Source organism: Anastrepha ludens, chromosome 6 (genome assembly GCF_028408465.1).
Source record: "Anastrepha ludens isolate Willacy chromosome 6, idAnaLude1.1, whole genome shotgun sequence".
NCBI lineage: Eukaryota > Metazoa > Arthropoda > Insecta > Diptera > Tephritidae > Anastrepha > Anastrepha ludens.
The window spans coordinates 43677493-43699652 of NC_071502.1; the positions used below are offsets into that span (position 1 = coordinate 43677493).

The 22160-nt window shown below is 34.7% G+C and overlaps 2 protein-coding genes across 3 annotated transcripts in view; one reads left to right on the forward strand and one right to left on the reverse strand.

Annotated features, from left to right (window-relative positions):
- The window catches only part of LOC128868205 (V-type proton ATPase subunit C), a 51204-nt gene extending 40686 nt beyond the window's left edge, over positions 1 to 10518 (reverse strand). The window contains exon 1 of one of the 2 annotated variants that reach the window (XM_054110037.1): positions 10266 to 10518. The gene's annotated coding sequence lies outside the window, so the exon portion shown is untranslated. The remainder of the gene's footprint in view (positions 1 to 10265) is intronic. The other variant, XM_054110036.1, reaches the window with a different exon arrangement.
- Positions 10519 to 11894: 1376 nt separating this feature from the next.
- On the forward strand, positions 11895 to 21614 carry LOC128868204 (alpha-N-acetylgalactosaminidase). Its single transcript, XM_054110035.1, has 10 exons — positions 11895 to 12353; positions 13191 to 13949; positions 18708 to 18885; positions 18972 to 19241; positions 19357 to 19518; positions 19620 to 19759; positions 19825 to 19935; positions 20091 to 20205; positions 21196 to 21271; positions 21431 to 21614. The coding sequence occupies exons 2-10, from the start codon at positions 13795 to 13797 to the stop codon at positions 21463 to 21465; spliced, it is 1242 nt and encodes a 413-aa protein (XP_053966010.1). The 5' UTR covers positions 11895 to 12353; positions 13191 to 13794; the 3' UTR covers positions 21466 to 21614.
- Positions 21615 to 22160: the final 546 nt, after the last annotated feature.

Genomic DNA, 22160 nt, shown 5'->3' on the forward strand with positions numbered 1-22160 from the left:
ACATATGGAGCATAAGTCAGGGTGAAATGGTAGTAGATGAAGAGATACAGACACTCTGTATGCGCTTGGACATGATGGCGTCTATTGTTGTCATTTAGCCTTACAGTTGTGTAGACTGTCTGGCTGACTCCACGTCGTTTTATCTTCTTCGTATTGCTATTAGAGGCGCTTCACCGCTCAAACTTCACAACAAAAATACAAAAAAAAAAAAAAAACGTTTAAAGGAATTTTTGGCATTAGAAATGAGTGCAAAATGTCAACAATGCTTACGTTGTTGGCATTTATGTAATTGTTTTTGTTGTACCATGTATAGTAAATTATTGTGTTTTTGATGCAGAAAATACCATGCGATATTGCTATGTGTATGCGTGCTTGCGGTGGAATAAAGTGGATTTTTATACGAGATAAACAAATGGCGCGTAATTTTGAAAGGTGGCTGTGTTTGGCAGTGGAGATGATGGCGACACAGGAAAAAGTATTTCTAATGAACATTTTCATTATTTATAGTGCCGATATCTTCCAAACATTGAAGGCCATCAAGCGCATATATACGCTTATCGTCGCATTTGTTTGCACTATATGCATACATACAAACGTGAGTCCTCTTGTAGACCTTTTTCCGAAGGGCGGTCAGTTTTAGTGTACAAACTTTTTATAACATCAATGCAGTGTAACTATTTACCTATTTATTAATTGTAATTATTTGAATATTTTTGTACTTGCATGCAGTGCCGTGCAAGGTATGCGGAATAATAATAATAGCCGACGTTTGCCTTTCCCCCGACCAAACGCCACGAAAGTCGTAGTCCTCGTAACGAACGGATTATTTTTGTTTTGGCGCCGAATCAAGAAAGGCAGGATTTTATTCCATTCAATTTCAAGTATCGATATTTAAAACTATTCAGGTACAAAAAAAAAAAAGGAAAATGCATCAGCAGAAAAAAAATTTGCAGGTATATAATCATGATGATAGCGGAGTAGAAGAACCGTTTTAGAGCGATGCCATTTAAAACAGCTATTGCTTTGGCACTTATTTTCCTTATCTTTAAGGTTAAACCACTGATTATTACCTCATCGAGGACAGGCCTACTAGGCATTCAAAGTAGTATTTTTGGAATTGACGGTATCGCGTCTTTGCTATAACAAAACAGTGGCAAAGTGTCTCACTAATTTCGCTTGTGAATATCTTAAGCTACTGTGCGTAACATTCGACCAGAGTGAAAGATACTAAAATTGCTGGTTAACAGAATGTGAGACAAATCCAAAAAAAACTTCTATAGGCTACATACCTGCGAAAAGACTGAAGACTGCAACTTCGCCTTCTGATGTCCTCAGAATATCTCAATGGAGCTTCAAGTTAAGGAGCCTAACACTATGCTCTGTAAGCAAATTTTTCAGGAATGTTACCAGCCCAATAAATAGCTGCCTACCGAACATGTCAAAAGTCATCTCTCGCACCGACGGGACTTAGAAATACTTTTGACAACCACTGGATCTGACCGTATATCGACACGGCTTAACAAGCATTGATAGAGTGTCAAATCCCATCTTTAGCTGACAAAGAGCCTTAGCTACTTCGTGGGATCCCCGTTACAGTGGCATACATATTGTTTATGGTAAAGTAACTACCTATCCAGTATCAACCCCGCATATCCAACATACGACTAGCTTAACCATACAATAACCATTTCATTAACATTTCCAAAGTATATAACAATATTTTTACTTTGGCCCGACTACGTCGAAAGAGCTCATTGGCTGACATCGACAACGAAAATTGATAACCGACTGGGGCAGAGTTTGTTTTAGCTGAGATCATTCTCGTTCGCCAAAATCTTTGGGAGATGTTTTATGATGTTCTACTTAAAAAAAAGACGTAGGTATTATCCCAATAAGACTAATTTTCAGCGAACTACGCATTTTTAAGTTGGTAAACTCCGTTATATTAAGAATAAACAGATTTTCTAAACATGTATTGGAAATAATAAACTTTTCTTCTTTTCTGGAAGGAATACACTTTTCCTTCTCCTGGTTAGCTCAAGCGCGCATTTTCCAGGTATATACCTGGGGCCATAACTCGAAGAAGGTAAGCGATTGCAGAGATCAAATGACAACTTTGCTGTAATAATAACATATAATAAGCTATATCTTTGTTGGAAAATTTTTCATTCACCCTAAGAAATGCTGCAGTAGCAAAACAGGCTATGCTTTAATAAGAATTCATTTCAATGAATACCAGTCCTACTACAGCGATTTCAGTGAGAAAATTGTATGAAGTGACTCTGTGAATCCCACATTGCGGGTAGGCGGGTAGTGCGCCTCCTTAAAATGGTTAAACAAGCTGTTGTTAGGGTTGAGCTGCTTTAAAAGCGAATATTATGGCGGCCGCCGTAGCCGAATGGGTTGGTGCGTGATTACCATTCGGAATTCACAGAGAGGTCGTTGGTTCGAATCTCGGTGAAAGCAAAATTAATAAAAACATAATTCTAATAGCGGTCGCCCCTCGGCAGGCAATGGCAAACCTCCGAGTGTATTTCTGCCATGAAAAAGCTCTTCATAAAAATATCTGCCGTTCGGAGTCGGCTTGAAACTGTAGGTCCCTCCATTTGTGGAACAACATCAAGACGCACACCACAAATATGAGGAGGAGCTCGGCCAAACAGCTAACAGAAGTGTACGCGCCAATAATTTATATATTTATTTCAAATTCATTTAGTAATGCGCTGAAAAATCTTATGAAAGCAAAAAGTAAAAAAAATCTAAAGAATACCTTCCTATACTCACACCCAATAAAGGACAACAGAGTTCAGCTTGAAAATTTTAGCTTTCACTGAATGTAGACACAAAGAAAGACTCTTAATTATACGTGCGTATACTCATATTTATTTGGCGTGCATGACTAATGTAACTACACCCAAAACCAAAAGAAAACAAATAATAGAATAACTAAATAAAACAGTAAAAAAATACAATCATATGTATGTATGTAAAATTTCACCAAACAATTTGCAAACGGCGCCTTCAACGGAAGTGTGCCACCCAAACCCCCAAAAAAATTTCAATTGCCACGCGATGTAAATGCAATCAACGATAGCACATTCATACTTACATACACATGTACATATTCATGCATGCATACAGTGCAGTAAAATAAATGTACACACATACAAATAATAGGGGCTGTCAGACAAGTAGTCAGCATGGTAACGAGTCACGATGAACAACCTTGTAAAGTTCAATAATACTTCCAGGACGCGTGGCCAGTCGTACGAACAAACGAATTGTATGATGACTAGGCGGACAACAGGGCGTATGAGTGTTATATAAAGCGCATACAATTCTCTATACGAGTACATATGAATTCGTATAGTATTTATTCCGTATTACACTTATGTGCACACATCCGCACACACACACATGCACTTATACATACATAGTACACATTATTTGTATATACGCTACACAAATACTGACTTGTATAGGTTAATGTAATGTTTTTATATAATTCTTCCCTTTAGTATTTACTATTTTTAGAATTCTCACGGCATCAACTCCCCCATTGGCTTCATGCCGCTGGCTTCCGCAGCGTATGGACGAATTTCGCTAAATGGCTCTGTGAAGGGGAAACTTGCAGTACGAATGCATTGCACAGGACATTGTGGCACCACAATACTTCAATGTTTCTCACCCGCTACGTCGCCAACCAACAGATAACAAAACAAAAGACAAAAACACATAAAACATATACATGTGTACATATGTATGTATGTATTTATTAAGCATGTACATTAAACGAAATTGAATTAATACAGAAGAAAAGTAAATAATTGAGCAGAAAACAATGTGGGCAATTGAATCTCGCGTGACGCGATGCGGTGTAAAACGAGGTGCAGGCGAATTGATTGACTGACAGTGACTACCGGCTGGCGACAAAGCGAATGAATCAAACAACGACGCAGACCCACATTGCGAGTATTTCCTGCCGACACACGCTGCAGAATAGAGCAAACGTCAAAGCACCAAAACCAGTTGTAGCGGTAAAAAAACACCAAAAATAGTTGGAAATTACAAAAACAAACAAAAAAAACATTGACAAAAACCAGAAAAATATTCACAACACAGTAGCACCCTGGCGCCGTCAAGACTAAGTGCAGTGTGCTGGCGGCGCAGGATTCAGTCTATGAGTGCTGGGTGGTTGACTACTACTTGCAATCCACGTCGTATGGCAGCGCTTAGTTCGTGAGCGTGCAAAGTAAACATGATTAGCAGCAAGTTTGTGAAAGGGAAAACAGCAAATGTCATCGTCACTGCGAAAATTTGCGCAAACGAAGCAGCTCGCCCTCTTTGCTAACCTCGAAGCTACACAAATTGATTGCGAGGCGACACTGCGATGTGTGTTGTCGGTACTTGGCTGGCGTCGGCAATGCTAACGAATGCGTTGGTAATGACGGTAACGATATAGTTTCATGGCTAAAAGGCAAAGGAGAACGGGCGATTAGAAGGAGAACGAGAGAGAAGGCGTATTGCTGCTCGCTAACAAAGCGGTGCCGCTTTTATGAGTGTTGCTACTACATCTCCATATGGTGGTGGCAATAGCAAAGTTTGTTGGCACTGTCGGCGTATATGCACACACATACACAAACACTGACGCACTGAATGTCCATGGTGGCGACGATTTCAATATATTTCGACGTCGATGGTGCCGGCAGACATTGGTTATTGTTGTGTGGTGGGTGGACACCCTAAACGCTGACTCAACGGGTGTGCTGCTTGCTAATTAATTAATAATAATCTACCTATTTAATGCTATTTGAACATTTTATGCGGTTTTATTACTTTTTGGACCCCTGCTTAGTACAGTAACCTGCATAGGTTGGTGCACCAACACAACTAGGTTTGGGAACCTACAATTTTTGTTTTATAACGTTTCTCAAATATAGGCTAAGAAGGGCATTTAGTAGTCACTTTTACAATGCGACTTCTACTTTGGTGAGTTTTGAACTAAGTATAGTGATATCAAGAAAAAGGGTGAGAGCACTCAAAATTGAGATACATTTCCAGATCCCCTTCTTTAACCTTTAAAAGCTTCTAATTGCAAGAAACAAAAACCTCTTTATGACAGTGTCGTTTCTCTATAAATAAGATTGACACTTACTTGCTAAATTTTCTATAAGTGAGATTCGAGCGCATTTATTGTATATGTTATTTATGACGTTTGCTAAATTTGCTGCATGAACGCACGAATAATCTAATAAACAAAAACTGTGAGATTAAGTCGAGTGAATTGATGGCTCAGGTCGTTCATTTCCAACAGCATACTTTTATGAGGGCCGAAGTTGTGCCTACATCACAATACCTTTTATTTCGATATTTATATATCTGTAAATGAGAAAATTACACCAGAACTTGTGAAAGCAGAGCATCTATAAGTACATAACAGGGGAAGCCCTCGAAACACCACAACATCTACCCTGTGAATGTGTAATAATAATAAGAATGGTATAGGTCGAAAGGTACTACCTCGCAATATTACATATTTAAAATGAGCCGTTAGTAAAGGTCAGGTCCTTAGACGCAGCCGCAATAAGCTCATCGTCATAAGGGTGCACTTTAGTGGAATGAATAATAAAAGAATGTTAAGTGCTTTTAGTCTTTAATGAACGGAACATCTGTTTGTATTTGGAAGTAACTTCCGTAATAGTTTGCTTAAGTTTATAGGCTGGCTTGCAGCGAGTGGGGGCAGAAAACCGATACTTATACATACGCATATTTGTATATGAGAACATTCCCAAATATAAACACTAATACTCCTAGCACTTATATTTTTATTTAACCCTGGATGGTTACTCTTCATTTTAGTACATTAAGGATACTCTTCGTCGGATCGGCGACCTATTTTTTATGAAGATTCTAGAAAAATACTTTTTAAAAATAAAAATAAGAAAACTCTTTTTTTAGTTGCATTTTTTATTTAAAACAATGAAAAAGAATTAAATACAAAAATAAATAGTCTTTTTCTCTCTTAAATTCAATATGAGTTTGTACTCTTTTTTTTGGTCTTTTAAAAATAATTAACTTTTTATAAAAACAAAAACTAACAAATAAAAATAAAAGTTGCTTTTTTCATATACAACATTTAAAGAAAATAAATCAAATAATATAATATAAAAAAGTTTTTTTAGTAAATAGCCTTTTCTCTACATGAGACACAAAGTTCAACTTTGTGTTCACCACAAATACTTCTTTTGCATATATTGCACGTGGCTTTTGTCATTCTTCGTTTGCTACTCGGACAGAAGTGACAAATTCTACGTTTTTTTGGTCCTTTATCAGCGTTGTCAATGCCTTCCTGCGGATTAGGTATTATATTTTCAATACTCTCCTTAATTGAGGTCTGCAAGGTAGGTTTCTCATGTCTGTCTCTTAAAAAGGGAACCACTAGAGATTCATGAAGATCTTTCAGGTACTGTCGTCGGTTTTTGGGTTTTTGATTTCTATGCAGCATATTGTGTGTATATATGACGTAGCTGTTCACAAAAGTGATATTTAAAATTCCAAAAAATAGGCACATTGGCCACCTGTTGGTTTTTCGAGAACACGAGACAACACTGCACATTTGGTCTAGAGTATCGACACCGCCTTTAGTCTGATTATAAAATTCTACCATGTGTGGCTTTCCGGTTTTCATATTTATTGTTCCTTCTTCATTGCAGCTGGATAAAAGATATACAAATTTATTTGGTTTTGGCTTGTACGATAATAAAGTCAGTTCATTGTCGTAACAAAACATGGATGTTCCGGCTTTCCGTCCTTTAACGTTGCCCATTTCCTTCGGTATTTCTCTTTTATTCGACCGTAAAGTGCCAATAATTGTCAATTTATAGGGTTCGGAAAGCAGAGATTTGGCAAGGGGAACTGATGTGAACCAGGTATCCATTGTTATGTTGCGATTCTTTCCATGGACAGTTTTCGTCAGTTCTTTTACATAGTACTCTCTAAGAGAAATTGCTGTTGGATTAGAGCCTTTCCCCAGATATGGGCTAGCATCTACCATATATTTTGTACCACTATCGCATAACATTACTAATTTTAACCCAAACTTAGCTGGCTTATTTGGGATATACATGCGAAAGGGGCAATGTCCTCTGAAAGCCAGTAGCTGTTCATCAATTGTCAAGTACAAACCGGAGACGTAGTTTTGGCGGCATTTTTGGATGAAAAGATCCCAAACCTTTCTTATAGGAGCAAATTTGTCATTTATCAGTCTCAATCTGACACTTTTGTCATCAAAGCGAAGACACGACATCAAAAATTTAAAGCGAAATTTACCCATAGTAGCCAAGTAGCGCGAACCACAATAAGTAGGATCAAAAAGTTCGTCTGTTGTAAGGTGATTATCCTTCTTAATAGCCGTAAGAACTAGGAGTCCTAGTAGCGCATATATCTCAGATAAATCAGTAGGACCCATTTGCGAATTAGATTTCTGACGATTCTGTATTTCGACATTTGTCCACTGCACAATCTCATCAACAATTTCAGAAGTGATGAATAATTTAAAACATTCAAGAGGATCTACTACTCCTTTGCATTCACGAGACGAGCCTCTAGCTTTGTGCACGTAGTTCATAGCCCGATGATGTGATTTTCCTTTTTTAGTGGACCATTTATGAAAATTTTTCCCGCGCAGAATTGTTTTTGAAAAGTCAATTACATTCGTTCTTGAGCGAAGCATATTTAGCGGAATATCATCTTCATCGGAAAGTTCTTCTTCAGAAAACTCAGACGATAGTGAAACGTCATCTCCAGCAACTGGTGTCTGCTCTTCTTCATTGTTTTCGCCACCTTGATTGCTATCGTCATCTTCCTCTGAACTACCCAAGAAATTGAAATCGTCGTCACAATTTTGCAAAAACCTCTCGATATCAGCTTCAGTTAGTACTTTCTTAGAACTCATTTTTTGCTCTAATTAAATAAAAAGTTTAAAATATTTAACATAAAAAATAATAATTTTTAATAATACTAATACAAAACTATTAAACAAAACATCAAAATATAACAACAAATTTATTACACTGTGAGAGCAAAAAGTCACAGTAAAGTTACTCTTCGTCATTGTGACGAGTACACACCTGTAAATTTCAGCTTGAACAAAATAAATATACAGCATGCGTCCGCTCACTGTAAGCTTTAGTTACCAACTGACGTTGTTGACAAAAAGAGCGTAATTAGAACACACATAATAAAGTTATGCAGTGAAGAGTAAACGAGTCTCGTCGATTCGACGAAGAGTAACCATCCAGGGTTAATAGCCTATCTATACAAGGCGGTTAATTGAAGTGATTTTGTGTCTCAATGAAAGTTTTTATAGTCCACAATTCCAAATGACAACCTCAAACCATAGTAAGTAGAAGCAAAAACAGGTTGTATAATTAGCGGTTATCAATGTAATATATCAATACAAAAAAGTAATATGTATGTATGTGCACACCAAATGGGGCATTGGTTCTTAGAAGCAAATATGAGTTTTGGGCGATAAGTGGGTGTAGCACGAACGAAGTACTAATATTTGAGACACTCAACTACATTTACATACTCACAAATATGCATGCTTGAAGGACATAATTTTATAATTAAATACGTGGTGTCTGCGCGAAGCGCGTGTCATGACTGGGCATGATATATAACAAGGAATTCATCAAGCATTTATACACGTGCCTGCGGAACCTTGACGAAATGAACATAGTACAACAAACAAATTTTACATAAATTAGAATATACTTTCGTAGCTACATAAGAAGTATGGATATGTATATCAGAGATTTTTCTCTTTCTTTCTCTAAAAGAAAGCAATTTAGGAAGCCAGTAGTTAATAATTGATTAGGAAAACAAATATAACCACTGATGCAAAAAAAAAAAAAAAACACAAAAGCACATGGTTGACGACCTTTAAAGCGCGCAATCGCAGAAAAAACTGAAAATAAATAAAATTTTAAAACTATGGAATACGATTTTCAGCATGCAATATTTGGGTAGACTCAATTTATACAACAGAACATGTCCAAAATGTTATATTCTCGCAACTAAATAAATTGTTTGTTTGATTTTAGGCGTAGTCAATTCGTGGTCACTGTCCACCGTGACAGCATAGAGGCCGAAATCACGAAATACACGCAATGGCAGCTGTTACAAACCCGCTATATTTTTATTTCCATTTCACACGGAGCGTTCACAATTTTTGGCCAATTTACGTGCTTATTAAAGAAAATGAGGTAGGTCAAAATCGGGTCAATGCCACTAGTTTCCGGCACACGAAAAATGTGCAGGAAGTTTAAATCACAGCTTTACTTGCGTTTCCTAAACTACATCTAACCAAAACACTACAAAAGTATTTGGACTTTGTTGCTTTTAGATTGTCAATATTCAAATTTTGCGGTAATTTTATCTTATGAAGTGCACGTGAGCTTTGATGATTTAGACCATTCTCATTGATTTGTTAATACCTGTTTTTCTTTCATTTCTAAACAGCTTGTGGAAAGGGAAATTGTATTGCTTGTAACAAATACTAGCAAAGCTTAAATTAAAGCATACGATGCATAAGTTTAGCAATGCCTTTAAGCCCAGCTTGCCGAATTTACTATATTGAGGCGCAAAATTGGGGTGGGAGAACAAACACGCAATCAAAACAAATACAATAAAAATTCACCATAGCTGCTATACGATTTTTGACATTTCTATGCAGCACTGCGCGTATAAACGCAATTTCCACCACGACAGCGCGATGTGGTGTCAGCTGTTTGATGACAGTCACATGACAGCTTTGGATCGATAAATTTTTCGCTCACGGGTTCGCACAAGCTTGAAAATATACTTTTTCAGGAAGATTTTTCTGCTATTTCGCAATATGTTTGTATTATGCTATGCATAGGAGGCGATTACTAGGCAATTGAATTCTTTTCGCGCTTTAGTTAAGTGCCCGAAAATAATACAACTGATGCACACATGATCATACCAGCTTTTACACAAGCACCCAGAAAGTCATGTTTTAACCTTCAATGCAACGTCGCTTTATACACTTTATTCAATTTGTATCGCAACCTACTACATAATTGTGCCTTGATTGGACAGCCATGAATTACATTGATCAACTAACCAACTGGGAAGACCATGAAAATTAGCTATTCCACAAACATTTGTTGCTCCCCTATACTTTTCTTTGCACACTCACACACACTACTTATTGGACATTGGCACAATTTGGCACTTACGTTTTTACTTTCGTGTTTTCTGCGGGGCTGCGAAAACTCACTTTAACTGTCACGGAATTTTGTAAAACTTGCCGAGAATTTGTGCGATATGATGGTGCAACGAATTGGCGTTGGAAACTTTTCACTTACAATTTTCTATTGCCCAAAAATCAATCGACAAAGAATAACGACGGCAACGACACGACGGCCACAGCGACGGCGAGAAGACAGACTGTGCAGAAACTCAACACTACGAATGTGCGAGTAAAGCAGAATTTGTATGAGCACAAAATGAAATACAGAAAAATTCACGTGATAACATTCAGAAGGGAAATTTTCCTTGTGATTTGACATTTAACAGTTTGAGATGCACTATACATGGTGGTTTGAAAACTCGACGATATGATGAACGCTAATAATTTTATTGAAAGGGAATATGATCATGAACAACGAAAAAGGGTAGCATATGAACTGCACTGAAGTAAATTAAACAAAAGCTGTTTATGATTTAACTATAAAATTAAACTATTGAATGTTCACTTCTGATGTATGTGCTTTCTTTAAAATCTTAACAAGTTGCTGTAATTTTTTATTTCTTTAATTAATTAAAAAAATAAATGAAAAGATCAAAATGATTTAAAATGTAAGCTTTTAAAATAGAAGCAACGAAATTCTACTATGCCTCCAAAAAAACTGAACATAACTTCAATAAGCTGCACTAAATTGCCATTTATAATACACAATACAAGTAGTTGCGTAAATAATTCAATCATTACTGCGGCAACATAAAAGTAAATTCTTTCTGCAATAGATAGCCAGGAATAAATATTACAAAGCATACCTCTACTTATAGTAAAAAAATGTACTTATGTATACATTCATTTAAGTAGGTATGTATGCATAGCATACAGTTATTGAATGCAGTTAACAAACTGGGACTGTTTACACTTAAGAACATAATATCCCAATTAGGTCAAACTATAGTATCTGCGTTGGGAAATAGTTGCGAGTATGCTCATATTTTACTACTGTATAAACATACATACATACATATATTAAAAAAAATATACCTACAAAATTTAGTATTATGTTACAATATTACATATATAATATTACAATAAATATACTTAATAAATTTAGTGTTATGCGCATATTTCACTTATGTATATATACATATGTATTATTACAATAAACATACTTAGAAAACTGATTATTAAATTCATTTAAGAAATTATAGAAAATTTATATCAATAAAAATAAATCCTTTAATAATAAATACTTCATAAAATTAACAATTCCCCATTAATACATTTATTTATGAGCAGATCTGACTTTATATATTCACTTAAGCAACATTTTCAATTTAAAATACAAAGTATTTAACTGATTTTAAGATCAAGCGTTGAGTAGCAACTGTAGTGATTACCATACCGCAACTAATCTACCTACATACATACATATGCATATGTGTAAAAAGTACATTTCCTTACATATGCACATACATATGCACGTTTATGTGCATACACTTGCCCTTCTTTATTTATGTTCTGAACGTCAAAATAAAGGCATGTTTCAGTTACCGTTAAATAAATTAAAAATGCAAATTCAACGATTTCGACCATCCATACTCGTAAAACCTGTATAACCTGACAGATCAACAATTGCGATCATCGTGCAATTACAAAAAACAAAAAAAAAGCAACAAAGTAAAAATTGGTAACAGACAATTCCCATTGCAGCGCGCCACACTAACAGTACGGCACCACATTTCCTTTGCCAGCCACACGGATAGGGGGTCTGAGTGCTTAATTTCGCTATCGCTGGGAGTTTACATTTACATTTGGATTTGCGATTAGTTTGGAATTTTCGAAAGTGCGGGTGCCCGTCGTGTATTCACATACTTATATTGTTTTCGAGTTGTTATACGTCCGTACCTTCAAATTTTTGATGAAAAAAGTTTAATTGACAAAACATAATATGTGAAACATTGGATAAAAAGTGCAATAAAAAACAATAACAAACAATCGACAACTAGCCTCGGCGACAGCGGCAAAACCTGCAGCCCGTATTGCGTACATGCCTACATAAATGGAACATGAGTACCTACCAGTATGTTTGTAATCGGTGACTGACAAAGCGGTTTCCGACACCCAGCGTCACAATCACCAGCCTCAAAGTCAGTGGGACAGCCAGTGTGAACGTGTAATCCAACCCTACACGGGGCGGATACTCAGCAAAGCGCACTCGTGCAAAGTTATACATACATACATATATGTATGCTTATCACTTGTCGCATACAAGGCGTCCCGGTTTCAGCGTATTGTGCTTGCTTTTTATTTTTCCTCAATTTCTATTTCCATCTTCTCATGCGTCGGACTCCTTATGATAAATCGTTTGAGTACTCAATTGAAGAATAGTTTTTATGTATGTGCAAATTCCCATAAGCGGGTGTACTTCGTATGTGCATAGAAATGCGTTCATATACATAAATACATACATATTTATGAAGTATATTATTTTGGCCTATAACCGTACATAAAAATTAAAATAAAAAGGTTTAAATTTAATTCTATTGAATTCTAAATCAAAAAAATACCGGAATACAACTTACTGTGACTTTTTGAACATTTCCTTTTATATGCTTAATAATTATATTGAAATCCCAAGGAGTCACCGGAGAATGTGGGAACAAGCTGCAAAAGATTTGTAATGAAATTAGATAAAAACAATCATTGCGGATGAAAGTGTGCAAACATAAATAAAGCATAAAGAGCATTAAAGATTTGTCGTGTAATAAGATCGAAGCATCCACTGAGATGCAGCGGCACTTGCTTTTGTTTATCAACATTTGCTACATTGATGCCCTCATATGCGTCATATGCGACTTATGTATGTATGCATGGAATATGCATGTACACTAATGTTTGTTTGCTTCTATGTGTGTAGAATTTTTAATTGAAAAGCTGAGGAGCACTTTAAAAAGTCACAAATCGGCAAATTAGTAAGAGCGACGACGGCAATCGAGTAGAACCAAAAACAAAAAAACATTCGAATAAAAAAAACTGCGAAAAAGAGCACAACAACGTTGAACTTCAAGTCGGAATCTCAACTTAAACTGATAAGACTGTGGCCACATTTAGCTGCTGAACGTTAAGTGGCTATTATTGCTGCGGTATACATAAGTACTCACTCCGTCGTGTGTAGATTGCCGCCGCCGCCGCCGTGTTGTTTTAGTTTGATATTAGAATTTTAACGCAAGTCTTGCGTCTGCTTCATTGTACGAGCAGTCAGTGGCCCCTTCAGCACCACCTATTGCATACACGAAAGAAAAGCAGAAAAACGCCACTTATCTAGTAGGAGAAGAACATATATAAATCGCATTCACCCATCAACTGGAGACGGCATTAATAGCTCACCGGTTACAAAGTGCAAATAGACTGCGCACAAACGCTGCGCAATACATACGCGTTGACAGGAGGAGCACATTTTTAATCCTACAAAAGTGAAAGTGAAAAACAAAGCATTTGCCGTTTCTACTGCTATTCCTAAAATGTTGTTAAATATCCTTTTTGTATTGCTGGCATCATACCAAGCCACACAGGCGTTGGAAAATGGGCTAGCAAGGACACCACCAATGGGTTGGATGCATTGGGAACGCTTCCGGTGCATCACTGATTGCCAAAAATACCCGAATGAGTGCATAAGGTGTGTATTTATGTGTATATATATATGTGTGTGTAATAATAATAGTAAGCGAGTGTTGGTGCTAGATGAGCTCAAAAGCTCTGGTTTAAATCAAGTTCAGTGCGAATAAATTGCTTTCTACTGGTTATTGACCTTTATGAATTAAAAGTATAATAATAATAATTGAGAATTATGAAAAAATAAACTTTGACGAAGTTTGAAAGGTTTTTGACTTTTACTAATGGCAATTCCATGCTATTTAAAAATCAGAATTAATAAAAATTCAATAAAAATGAGAGGAAAGAAAAAAATGCAATTGATGCTACCTGATTAAATGAATGCCTGCACACTACGTCTTTATAGCATTTTCAAAATAAGTTTTATTTACTCTTACACATGAGAGTAGCAAAATCTAATAAATATTAAAAATCAAATAAAACAACAAATAAATAAAAAAATTAGACTATAAACATTAAAAAAGTGTATAAACAGAGATGAGTTATCTAAATACACTAAATAAAAACTGGAACATTTGAATAAGGAAGGATGAGCATTGCTAAAATTATTGCTGTGCAGTTATTTGATCCTGTAATTCACATTTTCAGTTACCAACACTACTTACTATGTAAAAATGTATTATATAGCTTAGTTAATTCAGTTTATAAATTAAAATTAAATATTTACATCAAACAAAATAATTCTTTAGCTTCAGAAAATGCTTTTTGATCTGAAAATCTTTATAAATTGCTAACTATTACAATTTTTTAAAATAATTAATGCACCCAACTCTCTTTTTATACTGCCTGTTTTACATGATTTTGATATAACACGGTTCAGCTCATTGAGGGGTTATATACCTTGTGGTCCGGTGAAATTAGCGAAAGTTGGGTTTTTTTTTAAAGATATGTAGCAATAATTTTATTGTATAAAAGTTTTTATTATTGGATATTACAATGTTTAAAGAAAAAAAAAAGGCTTTGTTTGTGTAAAAATATTTAAAAATGGCGGAGTTATGGCGTTTTCCCCCAAGACCCTTTTTTTGGAAGAGGCTTGCGGTGGACGCGATTCAAGTCCACCAAGTCAACTGAAATCAAAAAATCGAAAAGATTTCATTAGTATAGGGTTATATCTTCTTAGTGAACGATCAATATATTAAATATTTTGATTTTTGTGAAAATAGGAACATGTTTTTAAAAAACTCCACTTCTACAGTCCTAAAATTGGCATTAAAAAATTCATATCTGCAAAATAAAAATTTATACATAAAAAGTTGATCGTTCACTAAGAGGCGACATCAATTACGAACAATTTAAAAAAAAAATTATAAAAATCGGTTGAATACTTTTTTTGCAATCGCGTCCACCGCAAAAGCATTTTTGGAAAAACACGTTTTTGAGATAATCGCGTTTAAAGTTTCAAGCGCCGCATGAGGCCGTACGCTCAGGACGTGACGACGCACAATTTAAAACGCTGTAACTTTCGATCTATGGCTCAGATCTCTATGAAATTTTTGGAAAATGTTCTCAAGGGATTGTACTTTACGATAAAGAAATAAAATTTATTTTGATTTTTTTGAAAAACACAAGGTATATAACCCCTTAATACAAATGTATACAAGGCGAATCTATTAAAGGTGGTGGTGGTAAATGAGCTGATTTATTTTTTTTGTCTTTCACCGTGTCCATGTAGCTGTCCGTACAGAATGAAACAAGGCGAATTCATTCCTTGTTTTCTACTTTATTGTGACAATCAAACGTACAAAACATTATTGTTGGTCTGGTGCCACCACCTTTAGTGAATTCGCCTTGAATTTATACATGGAATTTTTGTTCTTGCGCGAATTTCAAAACAAAAACTGTTTTTTTTTAAGAGTGTCTTAATAAGAAAACTTTTAAGTAAAGATACACACATACATATGATCCTTCAAAAACGAGTGTGCATTTTAGAACTAACCAAGTATGACTTTGCAATAAAATTTCAAAGTAATCTTTAGATGACGGGTAGCTGGATAACAAGTATTGTACAAGGTGGCGCAAAATTAATCACACTAATTTGTTTTTGACTCATTTTTTAAAGAATTAAAAAATAATTTTAAATGTTGGATTTCTGTATTTGACCTTTACGCGCTCCATTGCTTGTCTGTTTGAATGAGTATACTGCTGCTGGCTTGTTTACAAGTGACTGACGTACGGCAGCTTTGTAAATATTATAAGTTTTTCGAATGGGTGATTAGTTGTGCGCCACTTTGTATTAACAACTTAAGAAAGCGAAACACAGTCGCTAATAATACGTTCACTTATAAGCAGATGATCTACTTTTTCGCGCTTAACTCAAAATCCGCAATTAAAAAGTGAGATTTCCCATACAAAATTTGAGATTATAAAATAATCCTAGATAATAACGATACTTTTTGACAAACAACCCCGTGTTTTCTGTGTTATCGATAATTATTATTACGAATGTGAGGAGAAACATCAAAATAAAAACTAAAAGAAATGGATGCCGGCAAAGAAAACAGATCTGTAAATATAATTCTAGTGAAATTTTTGTTAAATATTATTAATTATGGATTCATTTTACAGAAAACAGCGTGTGTCCATAAACGTTTTGTTCCCTTATTACTTATTATAAAATGCAATATAGAATATCCCATGCGCATTGCTGCCATAATTTTTGCAACCTCAGTAAACGTCGCATACGGATTTCCTAAAACTGTTTATTATTAGCAGAAAATTGCGCAATTAAATTAGCTATACCTTCTCCTTATATTTTCTTCATATCGTTATAATAATTAAAGAAACCAAAACACCGAAATATTCCACTAAAATAATTTCTATGAAGAAAAACCTCTCCAAGCAGTATTGACAGCTGATTGTCAATTTTGCAGGTAATCTGCCATATGTGAGCGGGTAAATTAATTTGGTGGATTTATAGGTGTTTAATGCATATGTGAACGTATTATAATAACAGGCTTTGTTACAATGAAAAATCAACAGAAGCCGTTAATAATTTGAATAAAACCCGACAGATGGGCTGGACATATCTGACATATTTGCCATTGACTGCCTTTTTGGTCCAGTCCGTAATGAATGTGCACGCTTGTTTTCAAGTAGGGATGAATAGTTGCAAAATTTGTTTTTAATCCTAATTTCAATTTCAATTATTATATGTTTTGTAGGATTATTACAATATATGGATTGAATTTTCACTGTACACAGTAATAAAAATTAATTAGTTTTGTTTTACACTCATAAACACATTTGTTAATATGGCTTTTATTATTACTTCTTTTGCACGGTTTATTTTTATATTTACCAAATTTACCATATGTCGCATGTATTTGCACGATTTTTTTTCCATGTTTCTCTAAAAAACACATCTACTGTGTAAAAAAAGAGTTGGGGTATTTTCTAACAAATATTTTTTGATAATTAAATATCAAAATACAAAACATTGTGTATTATAATTTAAAATTGACGATTGTAACGATTTTTAACCAAAAACTGAGCCATAAAAAATTTGCTTCTAAATTTTTTTTTTTTTGTTTTTTTTTTTTTTTTGTATTTGTTGGCGGTGAGGTTGGGTTAAAACTGCCTTCCACCATATAGTAACCATCGCTACTACGTGTGTGGTGATTCCACTAAAAATATCCCTCCTCTTCTCTTGGATGGACTGCTTCAGCATTGCTTCGAGGTCGAGGGCCAAGACGGCGTCCTAAGAAGGACACTTACTTACTCACCCTGCGTCCAGGGCCGCCTGTTGTGAGAAACCTATACTCACTGCTCTTCACCATAACTTTCCATTTCACGCTTCTTTTTTCGGATAATATCCTCCACGAAATTTGCGACGGCATTCTATTTTTCTTCGTCTATCATCATTTTCTCGTTAATTTCTTCAGGTGTACATATACCAATAGCTCGTTGCAGACCTATTCTTTCTATGTTCCACCTCTCGCATCCACCTCTAGTATCTCCATATATGCAGTTTGGTAGACTCACTTTTCCCATTCGCCACAAATATATACTTGCGAAAGGACCCATGTCCGGGCAAAAACTGTGTGAGGTAATAGTTAACCGTGCTTTCCTTCTACCCACTACTTCCAAAGTTTAAAAATAAATATTTGCAGTTAGTGAATTTACATTGCATGCTTCAATACATTAGAAAATATCTACAACAAGTGCATATGTGTGTATATGATATCTAAATTATGATAAATAATTGCAATTACTAAATGCATTTCTAATTAAGTACAATAAATATGGGCATACTCGTATGTATGTATGAAAGTACATATGTATATGCCGCCAGCAATTGGAAGACAATTAGTAGGGCATCTCTCAAAGCGCTAAATTCACGACTCTTCTATAAGAACATAGTATTTGTTGTTGTTAATATATAATAGCATAAAAAATTAGCAATACATTTTTAGAAAATGCTATTGAAATAATAGCCATCAGCCGCATGAAAATCTGGATCATTGGGGCAGTATAGATTAACCGCTTGACAATCATTGCCTCAAGTCTATCGATGAATTGATTGAAAATATATTTTGAGTTTTTTATTTTCAAATTATTTTATCGTTCTTTTTTTGTTTTATTTAATTTAATTTAGTTTAGTTTTAGTTTAAAATGTTTATTTTATTTATTTATTTTAGTTTATTTTTCATTTTAGACGCCTTATTTTATTTTGTTCAATTTTTTTTTTTATTTGTTGTTTTTTATACCATATTTTTCTAATATAATTTATTTTTTTTTGCTCTTTTCTATTGTCATTTTCAAGTGAGAACCTTTTCAAACGCACGACGGACTTGCTGGTGTCAGAAGGCTATGCTGATGCTGGTTATGAGTATCTCATCATCGATGATTGCTGGTTGGAGAAGAATCGCGATAATGCCACAAATAAATTAGTAGCCGATAGATATCGCTTCCCCAGTGGCCTCAATCATTTGGCTGATTATGTAAAATTGATAATTTCTTAATATGCACAAACGCACACATACACAATTGCTTTTATAAAAAATACAATTTTTACCTACATACACAGATACACGATGCCGGCTTGAAATTTGGTTTATATCAGGATTATGGCACACACACATGCGCCGGCTATCCAGGTGTTATCAATCACATGGCATTAGATGCGCAGACCTTCGCCGATTGGGATGTGGATTATGTAAAATTGGATGGTTGCTACGCAGACACATCCACCATGGATGCAGGCTATCCGGAATTTGGTCGGTTGCTAAACAAAACTGGACGCCCAATGGTATATTCGTGCAGTTGGCCAGTCTACCAAGAATACGAAGGCAAAATTGTAAGTTGCAATGTGGCATACATTTGAAGCATAAATTTCTATATTTACTCGTATTTGTATGATATTTAATTTTTTAAGTGGTAATACATTTTTTCAATGCGCTCTTTCATTCAAGCCCGACTACGAGGCTCTCAAGGAGCATTGCAATTTGTGGCGCAACTACGATGACATTGACGATTCCTTTGAATCGGTTGCTAAGATTATGGATTACTTTTCGAAAAACCAAAACCGCATACAACCACATGGTGGACCTGGTCATTGGAATGATCCGGATATGGTGTGTAATGAGAATAACTGTAATATTTGCGCAATTTATTTTTACTGCTAATTCTGGGTTTTTGTGTTTATTTTGTATTTTTTTGTTTGTTTATCACGCAGTTGATTCTTGGCAATTATGGTCTTAGTTACGATCAAAGCAAATTGCAAATGGCGGTATGGGCCATATTGGCAGCACCGCTGATCATGTCAAACGATTTGACCGTTGTGCGTCCTGAAATTAAAGCGATTTTGCAAAATCGGTAAATTTGATGGTAAATTTTTAAGATTTTTGTTCTAAATTTTTATGCCGTTTCTTACTTTGCAGTGAGGTAATTGCTGTAAATCAGGATCCGTTAGGTATTCAGGGTCGCCGCGTGCTTATACAAAAAAACGTTGAAGTTTGGACGCGTCCAATTGCGCCAAGAAACGCTGCCGGGTATGTTATGACAGCAAAAATATACATAAATTTATTAAGAGAAAAATAAAAATATTTAATACCTCTTTCACGAAGGCGGAAACTTATTCCCATACCCAATAATACCCATTGCTTATAAATATAATAATCATACATTTTTATTTCGCTCTTCATAGTGACTATTCATATGCTGTAGCATTTGTCAATCGCCGCACAGATGGCGCTCCCTTCCCGATAGGTTTTATGCTAAAAGAGATGGGTTTACGCAGCCAGCGAGGCTATGATGTGGTTGTAAGTATGATATTAAAAAAATTTACTTATTTTTAAAAAAATTTTAATTTATTTTAATATTAAAATTGTGCATAATTATTGGGCAAGACACAGTTAGATGATACTGAAATAAAAATAATTTGCCTTGTTGAAAGCTGTGCTTATGAGCCAGATCGAAGGATATAAATTTCAGAATATCATTTAGTAAAAAAGCAAAGTAAATGAAATTTTCGATTCGAACGATTTTTTTATGAAATAATGAAACATACTAAGGGGTTACATATGTACGTCCAGCAGCGCCTAAAATGCGCTGAAAGAAAAAGTGTTTTTGGAAGGGATAACATAGAAATAAATATTAACAAATTTTATGCATACAATTATCACAAAATTTATTTTAATTTTTCTTTACAAAAATTAGTATATAAAAAATCACGTGATACAAAGTTCAATGAATAAAGTTGCTCCACGGTCTGCATCACTTCTCCTTGAAATGTTGATGGATCTGTAAAAAGTAAAATAAAGTTGTAGTTATAGTCTGTCGAGTCGGATTTTTGAATTTCGAAAAACTTGGCAATTTACGGCATTTAAAGAAAAAGTATGCGTTTTAAGTCATAAATGTCACCCTTTATGTTTATAAATTTTTTTAATAAAAATATCAAAATCCAGCTCGACATATAGAGAAAACCCTTTCGAATATTAAAAAGAAAACGCATCTAAACATATTAAAAACTGTATGAGTTAACATGCAGACCGTGCCGGTAAAAGTAGTTTTGAGAAAAACGAGTTTAAACTTGCAAACTGTGCGCATCAAACTCCCATCAGGCAGTTACATTTTCTACCATAACTTTGTATCTATGGGAATTTTTACAATCGACTTCCACAGAAATACGCCTAAAACTATAAAGAGTAAAAATAAATAATATTTTTGAAATTTCTGGACGTATGTAATCCCCTCACAATTCAATTTAGCAGCCAACAATTTTAAAATTTTGCTTCTTTCTTTTCCTTTAGGATCTCTTCGATAAGACACAAAAGTTGGGACTATTCAGACAATTGGATACATTTGAAACGCGCATCATTCCAAATGGTAAATATATGCAAATAAATCAAAATACAAAATGAAAAAATAGGTTTAATATGTTTTTTCAATCAGCGCTATTTTTTGCCTCCAGGTTACTGGGAGCACTGAATAGCTATATTTTCTGATTTTTTTGCTCGTAATTTTTTAATAACTTTTTAATTCCAGGTGTCAACTTCTTCAAATTTACTGTATTGAATTAATTACTGTTTTATACATAATTACTATTTCATGTGTTTTTAACAAGTTTTCCCTTAACGAATGTACGTTTGTTCCATTTTTAAGACTAAACACTGTTATACAAAATGCTTTAATAAAAAATGGAAATATATACATACATAAGTATGTACAAAATAAAAAAAAACCCATTTGTGTTTTTACATATTATATTAATTTACAAGTAATTCACAAAAGAATGCTTAGCAATAGATAGAACTCTTTATCAGCAATCTCTAATTACATTACAGACACTTGCATTTTTCTTCACGGAAATTAACTGCTATACTCGTACATGAACACAATATCAGGGATAGCGAATCCATGAAGCACGATGCCAGAGGGGATACTGGGTGGTTCAATAAGTTTTGCGGTTCGATAGGTACACTCTTCATGTGAACGTATAGAATTTTGATTTAAACCTGTCACTTCATTATTTGTTTACAAGCCATTTAGTATCGACGAGTTATAGTTAGTACTGCAAGTATATTTTCTACAAGGGAAGAAATCCAGTATCCAGTATTATTTTTTGAAGGTTAAAGCAAAGAAAATTTATGAACGAATGTTGAAAGTGTATAAGCACTTTTCGCCATCAATTAGTATAGTAGAAAGTTGAGTTGTTGAATTTAAAAGTGGTCGTACAAACCTTGAAGACAATCAAAAACAGCAACAACACCAGAAA